The sequence below is a fragment of the Polypterus senegalus genome, chromosome 16 (assembly GCF_016835505.1).
Source record: "Polypterus senegalus isolate Bchr_013 chromosome 16, ASM1683550v1, whole genome shotgun sequence".
Lineage (NCBI taxonomy): Eukaryota > Metazoa > Chordata > Cladistia > Polypteriformes > Polypteridae > Polypterus > Polypterus senegalus.
Window position 1 is genome coordinate 8,885,011 of NC_053169.1, and position 19,719 is coordinate 8,904,729.

The following is a 19,719-nucleotide window of genomic DNA, read 5'->3' on the forward strand; positions in this document are numbered from 1 at the left end:
AAAAGCTAAAAGGGAAACGAGGACGACGACACAACTGTGTGACGGATTAGATGTTCACGTGAAACCTCCACAAAGAGCGGTGGAGTGCCTGCCTAAGTCCTGAAATGCTCCTCAAATCCGGGATGAGCAAACGTGTCATGTCTTGGGTGTTAAAAAAAAAGAACGGTACTCTTACAGATGTGGACATGTGTGTTGGTACCGCTCCACAAAGAAAGACAACCCCACAATTGTCTCACAAGTTACTTGAAACTGACAACAGTCATCGGCACCCATCATTGTTTATTCCACATTCAACAAATATCTGACTTTGCTTTCAAGTTTTGATTCAACAAAAATTTCAAATAAGAACACAAATGGACAAACATTGATGGGATCCTTCGCCTCATATTGGGTGGCACAACCTTTAGAGTCTGCAGTTCCTGCCCAGAAGTGATTCCTGGAGCTCTCAGTGAGACTTCTGTCCACAGGGCCCACTTGTCCTGAGCAAACTGCTCCAGCTAGGTCAGGTTTGAAGGGGGGGCCGACAGGGCCAGATTAAGACCTTTAGAGGCCCTAAGCACTGTTGGTGCCCCCATATATCTAAGCTGCACTCACTCTCAGTGGACAACTGGACGGGACGGGTGACATAACCAAGACAAGACCTGCCAGCTGAGCCTCGGTGGACTGTATGGCAGTCAGCAGAATCTCATTTTGTGCTATTCCCAAGATTAACCTCTGTTATTATTATTTTATTATTGTGTATATATAAATATATATATATATACATCCATTATCCAACCAGCTATATCCTAACTACAGGGTCACGGGGGTCTGCTGGAGCCAATTTCCAGCCAACACGGGGCGCAAGGCAGGAAACAACCCCTGGGCAGGGCACCAGCCCACCTTCTTCTTCTTTTTCTTCTTCTTCTTCTTCTTTTGGCTTATCCCATTAGGGGTCGCCACAGCAGATCATCTTCTTCCATCTCTTCCTATCCTCGTCATCTTCCTCTGTCACACCCATCACCTGCATGTCCTCTCTCACCACATCCATAAACCTTCTCTTAGGCCTTCCTCTTCTCCTCTTGCCTGGCCACTCTATCCTTAGCATCCTTCACCCAATATACCCCTCATCTCTCCTCTGCACATGTCCAAACTAACACAATCTCGCCCCTCTGACTTTGTCTCCAAACCGTCCCACCTGAGCCAACCCTCTAATGTCCTCATTTCTAATCCTGTCCATCCTCGTCACACCCAATGCAAATCTGAACATTTTTAACTCTGCCAACTCCAGCTCTGTCTCCTGCTTTCTGGTCCAGTTGCAATGTCTGTCTTTCCAAAAGATGGTGCATCACAAGCATTTTTAGTAATAAAATACATTGCATCTGTCATTCTAAACGATGGTGCATCACAAGCAATAACACTGCTTTTATGAATGCCATACTAAATTGTGTATCACAGAGACATGTGCATTAAATCTGTCATTCAAACAGAAGGCACATCAAAAACATTTCTAGCAAATGAAATGCATGGCATTTGTCACTCTAACTGATGGTGCATCACAAACATTTGTAGTAGTAAAATGCATGGCATTTGTCATTCCAACACATGGTACATTACAAACATTAACACTATTTTTACGAATTCCATGTCAAATGGCATATAGCAGAGACATATGCACTGCATTTGTCATTCCCACAGATGGCACATCACAAACGTTAACACTGTTTTTACAAATTCCATATCAAATGGTATATACCAGAGACACATGCATTGCATTTGTCTTTTCAACAGATGGCACATCACAAACATTAACACTGCGTTTATGATTGCCATACTAAATGGCTTATCACAGAGACATGGACAATGCATGGTTGATTACTTAGATTTCAACCCATCTTAGATGGGTAGCACAGCTAGCAACTAAAAAAATGACAAAAACAACAATAAAACAAGAAATAAGCACAGCCCTGGGAGAAAGTCCTCTCTGTGACAGTCACATTAAATTGGAATATTATTATTTAAATCAAAGAAACTTACGTTGGCGTTAATGCCTTCTGAGCCTTCGAGAACTTTGGGAAAGACATCATATAGCGTGGACACATACGTTATGACTGATTTCTCATCAGGTGATTGCACATCGACATCTGAGAGAAAGAAAACAATCGTTATATAAAACAAACATTCATAAAAATCAAACATGTTGACATTTTATTAAGTTGCCAATTCTCCTTATAAACTTGCTATTCAAATGTCATATGTGATATGTGAGGAAACCTGCAAAACACAGAGAAAAACCACGAGGTGAGGCACATAAAGACATGTCCTGGAATAGCATTTGAACCCAGATGAGCTACCCCCTGAGCCACTGTGCTGTTCTTCAATTCTGTAAGGTTTGGATTCCATTTGGTGCATTTAAATGTTGACACCAATGTGCGGTTTCAGCAAGAGAAAGCGAAAAAAAGTTTAGCAACAGGATTAGAAGATGAAACTTTACCAAAAATTCAAACTAATCTGCCGCCAACCCAAGATCGTTAAACAAAAATCAAGCACCAGAATGCCAACATGAAGTCTGTTAACCTGGCAGAGTATTATCTCAAAGGGTCTCACGCCAAACACTATTTTTAATCCAAGTTCAGATGAGTTGCAAATGAATGTGTCACTCTTTATACAGTCAGGCCAATGATGTTATGCAGTGTGTCCCACGTTCCTGTGGGATTATGGGATTGATTTGTGTGGCAATAGCTGATGCGAACAGTACCTGCTGTGCCCGAAAACAGACAAAATGTCATTGCAGGAAAACATTAAAAATACAAAACTCACTCAGGAAAACAGCTAGAAAAACATAAACCTCAAAATCTGATTGCTTGGGTTAGAAAACCCCTATTTATTCAAGTAGATGACCCCAAAAGATCCTAGGGAAGGCAGAAAAAAGAAACTAATAAAAAAACATCAAACACACCCATGAGCAGATACCACTGGTATGGGATTTGTAAAAACAGCACTAATGTTTGTGGTGCACCATCTCTTGGAATGAAAAATGCAATGAATATGTCTCTGTTATATGCCATTTGGTATGGGACTTATAAAAATAGCACTAATGCTTGTGATGCCCCGTCTGTTGGAATGACAAATGCAATGCATGTCTTTGTGATATGCCATTTGGTATTTGCAGCTCACAGACACTTCCCATCCAATCTAAAGAAGCTTGCGAGAATCTAAATTAATTAAATAAATTGTCCAAATCCAGGTGTGCAAAGCGTCTACAGACTTTCCAAAAGACTGAAAGCCGGAATTGCTGCAAAAGGGGGCTTCTACAGAGTACTGAATGGAGGGTCTGAATACTCCCAGGAATGACAGATTTCAATTTTCAGTTTTTAACAAAATTGCAAACCTTTCTGAAAACATTCTGTCACTTTGTCATTATGGGTTACTGAGTGCAGATTAATAGGCAAAAATGGCAAATGTATCAATTTTAAATTAAATCTACAACACAATGAAGTGTGACGAAAACAAAGGGCCTTAATAACTTCTAAATCCACTGTATTGATTTATTTATTTGTTTGTTTGTTTGTCAGATGTTCCAAAGAGTCATGCAGCTTATAAACTCCATTATACCCTGTAGACTTGCCTGGCTTGACTTGACAGGAAGACCACCAAAGTCGAGGCCAGAGACTCTCACGTGGGCCACAACAATTTATGGCTTTGTTGAGGATGTCACCTGCTACTCCATCGGGCCAAAGTCACAAATTAAATCAAAGCTTAAATTACTGTTTAAATTAAGACTTTCATTCATTTCTGCACCGAGGGTCCCAAATTCTGACACAGAAGTTGCCAACCCAAGGCACAGACTATTTCAGATTTTTCTTAATTTTTTGATGAGACTCCAACCACTCACAATGCAGCAGCAAGAAACGTAACTAGAAACAGGAAATCCTGAGCACATCACACCGGTCTTAGCACTGTGCCTTTTCAAGGCATGTGCAGTGTGCGCTACATTTTATATTGCAATCCGCAACACTCAAGAGTGATCATCTTAATTTCACATAAACGGCTGCCATTTCAGGCAGAGCCAATCAGTAAAGGGCAGAATGTCAGGTTAAGTTAAACGCCCTCCTGAACAGATGAGTTTTCATTTGTTTTTTAAAAGAATGAATGGCACCAGCTGATGTCATCAATTTCGGAGGTCACTCCAAAGTCTGGACGCTATACAGCTGACGACAGGTTAGTGTGGGGAACAACAAGATGGCAAGAATCAGAGGACCGCAGTGGGCAAAGAGGAGCAAAGCAATGGAGAAGCTCACTGATGTAGTCTGATCCGAGGCCATTTAAAGTTTTGTAGGTTATTAATAGACTTTTATATTCAATCCTTTAAGACACGGGGAGCCAGTGGAGGCGAAGCAGGATGGCTGTGATGTGCTCGCTGTTGCTGTTTCGTGTGAAGACTCTCGCAGCAGACTTTTGAATTCCCGCATACAGGACACACCCTTAAAGAGCAATATGTCTTGCATTATCCTTTTCGTTATCCACAGACGATAAAATGGGATGACCTGGTTGGCGTATACCAAAATTTCTTCTTGCTGATTGCACCCGGCCACAAATATTGATTTGTCTAGTTAACATTTTTTCTGTGATTATGCTTTCTTTAATTCTTTTATTTATATCTCTTGTATTTCTGTGTGTAAATGAACACTCTTTCATGTCCTTTGTGTTCTGTGGGGTGAAGCCGCCAGGAGACAGGGTCCAACCAGGCATCAAATGGGGGTCGGTTGTTGTGGCCTGCACAACCCCAAGTCTGTCTGATCATTTTCACCTATTGGCTTATTCTTTATTAGAAGAGGTGTAATTACTGGCACAAAATGTGGTCCAAAAATTTGAAGTTTTTCCGGGTCAAGAAACCACCAAAAAATTGCACGGAACTCCACAAAGCTTGATGTCTTTTTGTGACCCCCATTGGGCACCACCGAGCCCCAACTTCCAGACATAACTACACAAAAACGATCCCGGGTGCAAATAAGTGTTTTTTTATTTAGAGAAATACCAAATGACTGACTGACGTTTACCAGGTTTCTTCCTATTGATCCAGCTCCTCTACTGACTGGGCTGAGATCGAGTGGCTTCTTATATCTACGACCCGGGAGTAGTTCTGGGTCTAGGGCAAGGCCCATTGGAAGCACATTCAGGTTGACTGGAAGTCCCTGTAAGTAGGAAATATAAATCCTAACAGATCCCCCAGGTGGCCAGCACAGAACCCAGCAGGGCTGTACAACAGGACTACAGATCCCAGCATGCCTTGTGGATGTCTGTGTGGGAATCCCAACCCTTGGATACTGCCATCTGGTGGATTGGAGGAAAAAATGTTCAGCAGTGTTTATCTCCCCTGGTCCATCTAAGGATCGTTGTTCAACCCCAATTGGGATGCCAGTCCACATGTGCCACCCATTACACTCACATAACTGGACATTAAGATGATATCATATGTGGGGGTTTGCTCATACCAGCAAGTCATAAGGTGCTAAACAACACAATAAAATGAAGAATTCTAAAACACAACAAAACACAACTCCTACTGACCTTCGGGATCCAGGAGCCTGGCCACTCCAAGCTGTTCAGCGACATTGAAGGCTTGTTCCAAATTAATTCGGCTGCACTGACTTGCAACCATGTTCATGTCAATCAGGTCCGGCCTACAAAGAAAGAAACATTTAAAATAATGAGAAAATTCAAAACTTTGAAGAATTTATCAACTTTGACCTGAGATCAATTCATCAAACGGCTTGCTTGCCAAACTGTTGCCAGGGCAAGGGCATCACCAGGATGACACAGTGAACAGAAACGTCAGCCATTATTAGCAGAGACAATATGGCGCTGGCAACGAGAGGGCAAAGTTGGCCATGGCTGGTCCCAAACCCAGATGAGGAATGAGGAAGGCATGAGACCACTTAGCCCAGTTAGAAAAAAAAAAAAAACCTGAAAGAATGAAGGTGCACCAACAATGAGTTTGTATGGAGCATTTTTTTTTCAGAATTCTGGCATAACTGAATAAAAAATGAATAACAGCTTCCATAAGATAACAAGATACTCTACTTGGTCCTTGATTTTTGTTATTGTCACTGAAACGTGTTTAAAAAGCCCCTTTTTTGATAGCAGTTTGATCTCCGTGGCAAACAGAGTTGGCCCTCCGCGTCTGCAGGTTCCACATTTGAGGATTTAACTAACCGCGGATATAAAATATAAAAAAAAAAAAAAATCATTCCAGAAAGTTCCAAAAAGCAAAGCCTGAATTTGTGCCACACTGAACACTATGCTGAATTTATGCAAATTATCCTGCAGAAAGCCAGTTTGGGGAGAGGACCTCCACTCTCGCCCCCTTGAGTGTCAGCTAACGATCCTTTCACTGTTTCATCTACATAAGCCTTCTTACGATTTTAACTTCCACTATGGTCAAGTTTGATCACCATCTTGGTGCTGTGCTCACCAGTCATCATCTCAATTCCCCCTTGGAAAATCGTCAACTGGGATGGGGGTTGATTTGCCCTCAGAGCATTGCTAGCGATTTTCATTGAGATCCCCCTTAGAGAATCACAGATGCGAGTCGTAGCGGAGCAATGACATTTGACAGATTAAGGCAGGGCTAGCGCGATGACCTCACTAAACCATCCAATCAGCAGCGATGGGCTGAGCATACAAAGTGCAGGGACATAATCAGTGCAAGTTCAAAGGCTAAGAAGGAGAGTAAAGTGCTTATCTCTCAACAAGAAATTTCAAATCTTAATAATAATAATAATTCTTTGCATTTATACAGCGTTTTTCTCACCACTCAAAGCGCTCAGCAATTGCAGGTTAAGGGCCTTGCTCAAGGGCCCAACAGAGCAGAGTCCATTTTGGCATTTACAGGATTCAAACCAGCAACCTTCCGATTGCCAGTACAGATCCCTAGCCCCGGAGATCTTAGATCTTTTGAAAAGGGGCATGTCGCTTACCGAGGTCAGTAAGGATGAATCAAGTATTCGCACAATAAAGCAGTAAGATGCTGAAATTCATAGAGGTATTAGTAGTGCTACTAGTGCTGTTATAAGTTATCCAGGGATGATTTAAAGAAATGCTGTGTCATTTAATATAAGGGACTTGAGCTCTGCGGATACCGAGAGACGTCTTCACTCTGGGCTTGGGGGGAACTTAAGGGTACCTGTAATGGTGATGTGGCTTATTCTCCCTTGTTGCTGTATATGATTTGTTGATGACCATGAGAAAGGAAAAAGCCCAAATGAAATGTTGGGGTGTCAGCCGGGTCACCCAGTTTACTTGAAATAATAATCAGAACCAAAATGAAATATGCATGATGGCTTATTAACAACAAGTTATGCTCAGATATTTGCTGTGGTTAGAAGGCTCTAGAGCAGGACTCCATAACTCTGGTCCCGGGAGGGTCCCAATACCTGCAGGTTTTCATTCGAACACTTTTCTTACTTATTGACCTCTTTCTGCTGCTAATTGACGTCTTTTGAATTCATTTTAATCGACTTGCACTTGAAGACTCAGACCCCTTAGTTGTTTCTTTTTCCTTAATTAGCAGCCAAACAATCATTAGATCAAAATGAGCTAAAACAGGACCAGCAAACTGTGTCCATCATACAATATCTGAAAATAAAGACAGGTGAAGGTCTCACAAATGTTGATCTGCTCCGGACCCCCAAAACATTCTACCAGTGCTCTTAGAAAATAAAAAATCAACAATTTCAGAAATGTCTGCCATTGCAAATTAAAAAACGAGTTTAATTAACGATGAGACTCGGCACCTGATTGAGCAACTGGTTGGAGTGAAATTGGTGGAAGTTTGAGGCCCTGACTTAGGTGGTCTTCTGTTGGCTCCCTCACTTCACATTTAATTTCTGTTTGGGTGCCATTTAAGGAAAGAAATGAATTCTTAAAAAAAACAAGTCAATTAAAATGAAAGGAATTAATTAGCAGCAAAAACAGTGCACTAATTAAGAAAAGGGTTAGAATGAAAACATAGCCACTGGGGCCCTCCAGGACCGGTGTTTGAGACCCCTGCACTAGAGAGCGGTCAGGCACTGGGGTCAGGTGGATCTTCCAAACAAGGCACCACCATCCGGGAGTGCCCTGCATTTATAACTTGTGGAAATCAGTTGCCCTCGAAGGGCATTTTCTTGGAGCTCTTGATGTGTGAGGACAATGGTCACTGGCTGGGGACCCCAGGAGCGTAGGGGCCCGCCATGTTTCTGATGTCTATCTGCAGTATGTTTCTGTTTTGCTATCAAAACAGGGGTCACAGTGCACTACTTTGCCAGGGGGGTCTATGATGTTGTTAAGACGCCCTGACTGTGACAGAAGAGTTAGCCAGTTAGCAATCGTGCCCGCTCAGTGTCCCAGGGTGGCATTGCTTACATCTTTGACAAACCCAGACAGTGCCCCTGTGTGGCAGAGGGTATATCAAAAAGTAAAGATAATTTGAAAACGACGCAGTAACCGCAAGGAATAGAAGCTGATGCCATACAGCACGTTTGAACAAGCACATCGCAGCACTCTGCTGTTAGTCTAGTTGGAGCCAAGGTCAAATGAACATGGACGCCCCACTTTGCAATATTGTTGAACGACTGAGTGACGTGCCGTAGTGAGATTTCTTTGGGTGGTGAGAGTGAAACCTGCTGAAATTCGCCAAAGTGAAAACAGTGGGACTCAACAAAAACTTCATGAATGGGTAGTAAGGTTTAAGGTGTGAAAAATGAGTATAACCAATGAAGCTCAAGCTGGTCGACCATCAGCTTCGCCAACACAAGCCCACATTGACATGGCGAATGCCTTCATTAGAGAAGAGCGACAGATTGAGTTGTCCGCTGATGCTGCACAGTTGGATATCCGCTAAGCATCTGCGCATCACATAGTAAATGAGGACTTGGGGTACCATAAAGTTTGCACGAGACGGGAACCCAAACATCTTACTAATCTGAAGAACAAGTGTAACCAACAAAGCTCGATCTGGTTGACCATCAGCATTGCCAACACAAGTCCACATCGACATGGCGAATGCCTTCAATAGAGAAAATCAACAGATTGAGTTGTCCGCTGTTGCTGCACATTTGGATATCCGCTAAGCATCTGCACATCTCATAGTGCACGAGGACTTGGGGTACCATAAAGTTTGCTTAAGACTGCTTAACCCAACAGCTTACTGATCCGCACAAGCCAGTTCAGCTCCCTCTGCCCAAACGTAAGTTGATAAAAAATTATGCAAACCCGCAAAGGAACATCCATGTTGGCTTCAACTAGACTAATGGCAGAGTGCTGTGCTGTGTGTGTTCAAACTACCCATAAGCCACTGCGAACATGTGATATTACATTGCCTTTTGAACCATTTTATTACCACATAATTCTCAACTTGCCTTTACTTCAGGATTTACCCTCGGTCACAGGTGTTGGCATGAGAGACAGTTTAAGGGCTCAGGTGATGGTAATAAGACACCAATCCAGGGGGTGGCGCTGTCTGATAACACTCTCTCTTGTTTCTTCCCTCTGTAGACCGGAAGACTGACAGCTCTCCTCCACTGATGTCACTTCCGGTGTCCACCCACCCAGACCCACCTCTTCCTGCCCAGCAACCATATAACTGGAAGGCCCACCATCTTTGGCAGTCGGAATAGGACTCCGGTCTAAGAAGACTCGTTTTATGCATTTTTTTTTTCTCTATTTCAACTTTATAATAGATGGGGTTGACTGCAAGGTGCCTTAAAACATTTTCATTGTCACCGTGTTTCTATTAATTACCCCTCGTTTATACTGATTTGTGTTTGCTTTGAAAGTCGTCCGGTTTAAGGGGTGCCCGCTTATGTAGAATAATGATTGACTGAAAAGTCTCACAAGCTCTCGAGGACGGCCTTTATTTTACTCCAGCTTGAAAACATTCACTGTGGGCTTTGCCTTTTAATTCCCAAGATTTTTAATGCTTTACACTCGGCTTGACTCCAAGGTCCTGTGTGTAAAACATACATTTAGCGTACCAGGAGGCTGCCAGCAGTTTTCTATTTTCAAATCAATTCCTAAGTATACATTTTCCGTGGCACATGCCTAGGCACAGCCGTGTAACACACCTGCCGCGTTCATGACAGCAACATCTCGCTACATGTATAAAAATGCAAGGCATATTTTAGCAGTCAAAATGAATAACTGATATATTTTTTTTTCCCTTGTGTGAAGTCTTAGCCCTTCCTGATATCCCCGAGACTGATAGGAACAACTCATCAACAGCCAATCAAGCCGACTGCTCGGCCCTGACAGGTGAGAATGCTCAGATAAGCTCCGTGCAACCAGCTGCCACTCCTTAGGGGCACATTTGCTCAAACCACTTTCTCGACCGAGTGTGAGGTTCACAAAGAGGTGGAGTGCTGATATGAAGTGTAATTTCCTCACCTCCATGTGGTATGTCTCAGTCAAACCGCCCGAGCATCGCAGGCGTACATGGTGTCCTTCACGGCCTGCTCCTGAAAGCCGTTCGTCGTCTGATTTTTATGAGTCACAGTTGACAGGGGCATGAAGCCCGCGCCCTCTGGTTCCTCAGTGTCAACGCATTTAGTGCGGTAGGTGGCAGACACCCATGCTAACATCACCCTGGACTGCAAGGAAAAGGATAACAACACCCTGCGGTCCATGGTCACCCAGGGCTGTTTCATGTTCCATGTGACTACAAAATGATAAGAGCATTTTGAATGGTCACAGACCCCAAATGGAGGCTGACGCTTTATTGTCACCCATATTTAATTTTAGTTAAGAGATCTTATTATACTAAAAAAATCGGGATGGTGGTTCTTAAACCTTTTTATCGCATGATCCAATTTTGCCATTTTTAAGTGATTTTATTTAACTTGACTCCTCTGCTTTTTGTTTGTCTGGGTCAAATCTTGCAAATGATTTTAAGCCCACTTTTGGCAAGGCAAATTTCTTCAAATTTTGCATACGTGTTCATTTTCGATGACAATACAATAACCCGCCAAACTGATGCAATTACATAACAAATTTCGCTGTAATCAATGGTTATGCAATTCCAATTAACGCACACACAACAGTGACAGAGAGCATACATGTACAGTGATCCCTCGCTATATCACGCTTCGACTTTCACGGCTGCACTCTATTGCGATTTTTTTCTCATACGCGCTTACGTCACTACGCATGCGTTTTCTGAGAACTTTTATCTAAGCCCTACGATGGCTCCTAAACGTGCTGCTTTTTCTAAGCCTTCTGACAATAAAACTAAGCGCGGAGGAAGATGCTTACTATCCAGGAGAAGGTGAAACTCTTGGATATGATTAAAGATGGCAATACCCTACAAAAGCCTCCTCACGCATATGAAAAGACAGCGCCAGCAACTGCCTATCAAGATGTTCTTCAGCCGCGCACCCAGACACCAACTGCCTACTCCTAGTACTCCTTCAACGAATGAAGACAACAACGCACCTGCTGAAGATACTGCACCACCTCTGAAGACTCTCCTACTGAGGTCGTGCCTTCATAGGTTAGTGGTTGTGTGCAATAAAATGTACAGTACAATAATCTACTATATAAAAGCGTTCAGGATTGTCCTTCCATCCCGTGAGTGCAAAGCGTAGCGGTATTCCACTTATTACAGACTTACTACTTACGGCTTGAGGTACGAAGCGACGCGATGTGAGCAGAGTTCTGGTGCTCTCATCGTTCCCTTGCTTTTGTGCGCGATGCGCTGGAAAAATAGACAAAATGATGTCTCTGGAAATAATTAATGTTGATGGAGTACAAATGCCTCACCGCGTAGTCAATATCAGGGGAGATGGTGCTTGCTTATTCTCATCAATAGCTTATTTAGTGCATGAAACTCCGTCTTTAGCGGTACAGATTCGGGCTGACATTGTACGACTTTGGACAGGCACTTGAGGGGATAAAAAAGCTTTTCATTTTCGGGAGATGTTATGAATGGGCACTTTGATGTTCTCATTCCCTACACTTACATGCCTGATGTACACATGGAGCGCACAAAAATTGAGGATAAAAGTCGGTCGCCTTAAAAGGCGAGTACGCCTAGTAATATATTTGTAACGTCTAATATGTCTTATTTTCTCTTATCTTGTCTAATATATTGGGTAATACGAGTGTAATGGTGACTAAAGGGTGTTATTTCATGTCTAGAGGGCTCTAATAATGTTAAAAAACATATTTAGAAGGTCGTAAGCAGGTTTTCTATACTCAAACAGCGAAAATATTCGATTTATAAATAAAGAATTCTACTTCGTGAAAATTCATTTATCACGGTAGAGTCTGGAACGGATTAACCGTGATAAACGAGGGTTCACTGTATACATATTGTGACAAACGGCCGGCAGCTCATCCTAGCTGACACTTCCAGGCCGATAGATGCCATCTTTCCAGCAGCATGGAGGTGCCCAGGATTCCTGCAGGGCATCATGGGAGATGGAGATCGACTTCACAGCCCTCCTAGGTGCCACTGTGTGACGCTGCAGGGAGACACGGGGATTTTTATTTTCCCTATAGCCCGGAAGAACTTCCAAGTCATGGGGACGGAAGGACAGGAGCACTTCCGGGCTGAAGAAAATTATAAGTCTTCATCTGACTTCCGGGTCAAGGTCTATATAAGGGACTATGCGAGACCCAGCAAACAAGAGATGGCAGGGAGTGGAGGATTGGTGTATTATAGTGTATTGTTATTGTGATTATTGATTTATGGTGGTGGAGGTGCTTTGGGGCACTTTGAATTAAAATACTTCTGGGCACTTTTAAACCAGTGTCTGCATCGGTCTGTTGGGTTTCACGGGGCAACAACGCCCTCAAGCGTCCATCAACTTACAATATATATGAAGTGTGAGTAAGAGTCAACTAAAGGGCCTGAATAATGGCAATTCCACATCTGAGCAAGGGGTGGCGGGGTGCACTAACTGTCCCTCTAAATCCTTTGCAGACCATTCTTGAGAAATCCCACAGGGTTCCAGCAAATCCGATGACATCACTTCCTGTTTTGGCGCCTCTGACAACATCACTTCCCCTTCCGGCCCTGATGACGTTATTTCCTACCCTGGCCTTTAAAGCCGCCATCTTAACTTCACATAATCAGTTCTGTTTTGGAGTTTGGAAAGTATCTCTTGAAAGATACCCTTTTGCAGCCAGGATATATTACACGGGTGGCTGCCCCAAACCTTTATAATGTCTTTTCGTCATTCTTGTGACAGAAGCATACAAGTGAGAGACACGTCAGATTGCCCCCACAGTGAGTGGAGTGGGTCAAGACGCGTGCCAACTTTACTTGTGTGCTCTTGCAAAGGAGTAGCCTAGATGATCACGGCGAGGAAGTACTGGCGTAAGCCAGAGGGGACTGGGCGGTATCATGGTCTGGAATCCCTACAGATTTTATTTTTTCTCCAGCCGTCTGGAGTTTTTGTTTTTCTGTCCCCTGGCCATTGAACCTTACTCTTATTCGATGTTAATGTTGATTTATTTTTTATAATTATGTCTTTCATTTTTCTATTCTTTAATATGTAAAGCACTTTGAGCTACTGTTTGTATGAAAATGTGCTATATAAATAAATGTTGTTGTTGTTAAGCATAAGCTTGCCGTTCAGTCATCGAAATTTTTTTTTTGCAGCAACCGAGGGCTAATCCCATAAGAGCCAAAATATAATTCTTTTTAACATTCAAATAATTCTGCAAAGAAGATATATTATGTAATACTTTTAAAGAAAAATAATTTGCAAAATACTCAAAAACCAAAAAGTAAAAACTAAAATATATAAAAAAGTTTTTTTTTTAAGTAAACTGAGTTTATTTACTTTAGTTATAAATGCACTAAAAAGGAAAAACATTTTTTCATTAACCACAATTTTTGTGGTTATATGTGACTAAATAAAATCGTGGGGCGCACATAAATTAATTCATTCAATCAATTAACAAAATAGCTACTTTCATCATAAAATATAAAAAAAAAATAATTCCCCACCATGCTAGACAAGTTTCAAAAATGGTTTGAATCAATTCATTTATGTGCAGTGCTGTAGCCCACCTAAAGGTTGGACGTGTTGTGTGTTCCAAGCTGCTCTTCTGCGCACCTCACTTGTAACGAGTGCTTATTTGAGTTCCTCTTACCTTTCTATCAGCTCAAACCAGTCCCGCCATTCACCTCTGACCTCTGGCATCAACAAGGCATTTTTGTCAGTCAATCAGTCAATCAGTCAGTCAGTCATTATCCAACCTGCTTTATCCTAACACAGGGTCACGGGGGTCTGCTGGAGCCAATCCCAGGTAGCACAGGGTGCAATCGCAGGAACAAACCCCGGGCAGGGCGCCAGCCCACAGCAGGGCACACACACACACCAAGCACACACTAGGGACAATTTAGGACCGCAAATGCACCTAACCTGCATGTCTCTGGACTGTGGGAGGAAACACACGCAGACACGGGGAGAACATGCAAACTCCACGCAGGGAGGACCCAGGAAGCGAATCCAGGTCTCCATACTGTGAGGCAGCAGCGAAGGCATTTTTGCCCACTGGATATTTTCCCTTTTTTCGAACCATCCTCTGTAAACTCTAGAGATGATTACGCATGAAAATCTCAGTACAGTAGATCAGTAGTTTCTGAAATACTCAGACCAGCCTATCTGGCACCAACAAAGGCGCCACATTCACAGTCACTTCAAACCCGTTTTATCAACATTCTGATGCTCAGTTTGAACTTCAGCAGGTCATCATGACAACGTCTCCATGCTGAAATGCACTGAGCTGCTGCCACGTGATTGGCTGATTAGAGATTTGCGTTAACAAACAGGTGTACCTAATAAAGTGGCCGGTGAGTGTAGCATCACATAAGTCACGTCAAGTCACCAGGCTTTATTATCATACCACCTATACACCATATGGCAGCATACAGTGGCATGAAATAACAGGACCACCACGGTGAAATATCTACATAGACACAGGACAAGTGCAAGACAGGTAAAGAACTATACTATACTACCAATAAATAAATAATAGGTAAGTGAATAGGTGGTAATAATTTGAAATAAATGGCAATAAATAAATAATAACAAGAACTAATAATAAAAAACAACAGTAGTAATAAACATAACAAATGTTGAAATGAGTGGAAGGGGCCAGCGCTGAGTTCAGTGTCCGGACCGCCAAGGGGTAGAAGCTGTTGAAGAACCTGGCAGTGCCTTCTGCCAAATGGAAGCGAGACAAAGAGACCACTGAAGGGGGGCAGTGGTCCTTCATAATGTATAGGCTTTGTGGATCCAACGCTTTATAAAGATATCTTTAATGGAGGGTAGGCTGGTCCCAGTAATTGCATACCTCTTTCAGGATATGGAAGATAAAGTCATATACAGTGTGTATGGGGAGAACATTCCAGCACCACAAGGACAACAAGCAGGGCACAGGATTTGAGCCCAGAGAGCTGATAGCTGCTGCTCTACCGCCTGTACTTGTACAACATTTTTACTCCAATTCATGGTACGGATTTCAGAAGATGTTCTGATCCACGTTGACATGATTTCATCACGCAGTTTGTGCAGGTTTGTCATGTAGCACATTCATCTCCTGTTCTACCACATCCCAGAGGTGCTCTATTGGATTCAGAGGCAGGGATTTTGAAGGCCACTGAAGAGCACTGAACTCTTGGTTACGTTCGTGCAACCACTTTGAGATGGCTTTTGCTTTGTGACATAGTGGGTTATCATGCTGGAAGCAGCCATTAGAAGATGTGTAAATTGTGGCCATGAAGGGACACACGTGGTCAGCAATGACACTCACATAAGCCAGGGCATTCAAGCAATAACTGATTGGTTTTAGCAGGCCTCAAAAAAGCAACACTTGATCCATCCCAAGGTAGCAGTTGCAGGCCTGCCTCTCTCCTTTCCTTTCTCTCCAAAGTACTCACACATGTTGTACCAAACCAAATCTCTTCTTTCCTTGTACAGAACAAATTGCTCGATCCCCACCAACTCCAGCTCCAGTACGAATCACTCTACTGACTTGTGGTCTGCACCTAGAACTACCAACATGTCATCTGTCCTGATCCTTCTAGTTTACTCCTAAATATGGCAACAGCTTTAATAGTCCTGCCGCTGCTGTGTCCCAAACATTATGGTGTCCAGAAATGGGGGGACCGTGTAGAAAAAGTGTTGTGTGACCGAAATGTCTGCAAATCCTCTTAAATGAAAGTGTGCGGTGTGCACTTTAATGACAAATCTGAATTGCTTGATTTGAAATTTTAAACTGTGGAGCTAAGGTGGGTCATTTAAAGCAAAAGGGGTCTTTGTCCTGAGGGCACTGTATTTATAACAGTATTTTTTCGTCTAGAATTTGTGAAATAATCGACTGAATGTTATTGGTAAAGCTTGTGGTTAACAGTACAGTATTAGGAGCTGAGGTGGGGGGGCCAGATCTTCACTTTTGCAGGTTTCCTACGCCCCTAAATCCCCACAAATCCCAGGGGATAACTGTACACTGCTCGGCAAAAACAGCACATGTGTCTGTTTAAAATAAAATGTAAGTGGGCAGAAAGTGAAGGGGTCCGAAGACTCGCTGAATCCGCTGTTTGTCAGGTGTTTCTGTTATTTTGCCAAACCCTCCACCCCCCTACTCACGTACAACTTTTGTCAAACCTGTGTATAAAACTGGCAGGCGTCTCTTTTGGAATTTTATCTTCTTTCTCTTTTCGTCACCTTAAATGCCTGCTGAAGCCCCCACTAATTCGACAGATTTACTCTCACCGAGCTCTCGCCTGAACAGTGGGAGGTATGGTCCCTCACCTGTTCACTACTGCACGCTGGATTTGTGTTGAACTCAAGAGAGCAGCTTTCCAGGACTGCATTGTGATGAAGGGATCTGCCATGACCACGACACGCCGACGCACACACCAACACGCGTGTAGCCCCATGAGCAAAGAAAGGCCCACAAAAACCGCACAAAATATATTGGGCTGCAGCAAACGACGGGTTAAGAACAGCAGGCGCAAAGAAATAAACACAATGAAGAGGTGATGGGTTGGCGGCTCTTCATTGTTCCCTGTGGTTAAAAGCCAAGATAACATGGAGGATGGGAATGCAAAGGGTAAAACAAAATGCCTTTTAGTCCAATTCAGAAAAAAATGCAAACAGGCTAAATGATTAGGATACAAGGACAAGATAAGACACACAAGAAAACAAGAAGATGCTTCTCTGCTGAAGCTCCATGAAGACAAAAAGGCTGCCGCATTTGTCAGGATTTGGTGGCAGAAAGCAATTCCCGATGGAATTACCGCCTACATCCACTAGAAGGCAGCACTGCAGGCTAGCCAGACGGCCTCCCTCCAGAACCTTGGATCTCCATAAGAGGGCCATAAAATAATCCGGCTTTAGTGGATCTGGTGAGTTTCAAAATGGCTGGTGTTGCACTGCGCGACTTGAAACAACTTCTGTCACATGTTTACGGGAATCACTGAGTGTCTTTGCTTCCGAGGGCAGGGACGGTCACTCCATCACATGGCTAGGGTGCCATTTATGAAAGCTCATTGGTCGAGAGTTTGGTCTTTGATTCAAACGCACAGCATTGTGGGAACAACATCTTTCCTGTTTACTACAAAGCCCGTTTAATTCTCGATGTCAAACCCACGAGTAGGCAGATCTGCAAATCGCATGGCCCGACTGTACACTCAATAACTCATGACGGCAAAGTGAAGACATCGTTCCAGAAAGGTTTGAAAATTGATTAAAACATGAAAACTGATATCTCTCATGGGCAGTTTGGGCAAAAATTATTAGGAACACCTGTACACCTGCTGAAGGCTTGTACCAGGTTTAGACCATCTCGTGATAAGAGCAATTCCAGACTTACAAAAAGTCAACTAGCCATCTAAGATGGGGCAGCATCCGAAAGAGACGCCGTTCTACTGTACATTCACTTGCGTTTACAGTATGTGTGTTATGCTTATTTTAGTTGTTTTTGAGTCGTTATTTGTCAGATCTGTACGAGTTTACTTTTATTTCAGTTATCATTTCTCGTGTTCTTTATGGGCGGATCCCCAAGAGGCGGGGCCACCTTGACATCATTGCTCCTGAGACCTCCCACTGGACATTTAATCCCAGAGAAAAGGCGCCCACTTGGGCGGAGTTCTCACTGAAGTCTACTTAGAGTTTTGGAAGTGTTGTCTGTCGCTCGGATTTTCTCATTTTCCTGGCTCTTTCTGGATTTGTGTATTGGAACTTTGTTTTCTTTTGGACTGCTTCTGTAGGGCTCTTTTGAACACCTTTTGCTATTCTATTTATGAAAATAAAAACAAATTACATATTCTTAAATATAAAAAAACAATATATTAAACATGTTGACAAAGTCACAAATGAACAGAACGATTTTAACCTTTTCTCATTAATCATGATTCTACGTAATTACGGTTAAGCCCATGTCAGATTCAAAGTGATGTGCAATATTCTGCTTTGCATATTTTAGCACTCAGGACAGAATTTTACTGCCATCTAGTGAATGATATAACATCACGCTAGAAAAGAAAATCATGAATATTTCATGCATTAAGGTAGCTCATCAATATTCATGAGTGGGGTGGAGCCTCCAACTAAATACACAATGGCAAACAACAAGCCACAAAGGCATTTGTAGAACAAACTGAAACTGAAGCACTGCTTGAATCAAACGATAGACATGACAAGGTGAACTGGTCATCTGGCATTGACATGGCACAAGGTAACACAAGCGTGAATGCATAGAAACTAAACAATACACCAAACTAATTAAAAACATAATTATTCAAATAAGCAAAAAAAAACAATATTTTCATAAATCAAACATGAGCAAATAAGACATAAAAAAGGAATCAAATGCAAGTCAGGAGACGAACTCTGGCTGAAATGTAACACAAATGAGCAAACAAAGAATCTTTACAAATTAGGATTTATTTATCACACTTGAAAAATACATTAAAATGCTCAAGGGTGCAAACAAAACAATTTGCCTACCCAAAAATAAACAAAATCCAAGAGCAAAGAAAAAAAACAATCCTTGCAATACTCCAAGTACAACTCAGAGTCATGGCCTAGAAGTCCCAAAGCACATAAGACCCAATAAGCACTTTCCAAAAATATGCCCACTAAAGGGGGTTCTCACCGTCAAACCCCAGCTAGTAATGAGAGCAAGCCCCGAATCTTTATAAAATATAACTTTATTCTCACAAGATGTTCATTAATCACAATGAAGCTCACTGGACCACAAGAAGCAAAAGAATTTCCCAACAACACCAAGGCAGTCCAACAGAAACAAAGTCTCAACTCAGTAATCCAGTCAAACACCAAGCATGAAGGTTCAAAAATCCAAAGATACATCAACAGCACGAGCACAGCAAAAACACAATTAACTTCACAATTGGAGTCCACAACAGACCGCCACAACCTGCCCACCCACCTTATAAAATCGAGGGGGGTCTCCCACAGTCTATTGTGAATGCACTCTGGAGTCAGTTAGTTATTTTGTGTTTATGTTGTGCTTTGTGGGGATGGGGACCACCCACAACATGCATGGGACATAACAAAGGCAGGTTGTACACATATAAAGAATAATGCACATATTCAATATAAAAAGAGTCAAAAAGGAACAAAAGAGACCCAAAACAATGACTCTGAACCCTCAACCCTAGCTGACACTCAGTAATTCGCTACTGCAGCTCTCCCTTTATAGTGAGAAGGAGGAGCCTATAGC

At 42.5% G+C, this 19,719-nt stretch overlaps 1 protein-coding gene across 12 annotated transcripts in view; it reads right to left on the bottom strand.

The window, feature by feature from the left end:
* Positions 1 to 19,719, bottom strand: part of dst (dystonin) — a 413,393-nt gene that overhangs the window by 239,310 nt on the left and 154,364 nt on the right. For all 12 annotated transcript variants that reach the window (XM_039739122.1, XM_039739120.1, XM_039739118.1 and 9 more), the window contains 2 exons: positions 5,551 to 5,663; positions 2,017 to 2,123 (listed from right to left, as the gene is read on the bottom strand). In XM_039739122.1, coding sequence (XP_039595056.1) covers positions 2,017 to 2,123; positions 5,551 to 5,663 — 220 coding nt within the window. The remainder of the gene's footprint in view (positions 1 to 2,016; positions 2,124 to 5,550; positions 5,664 to 19,719) is intronic.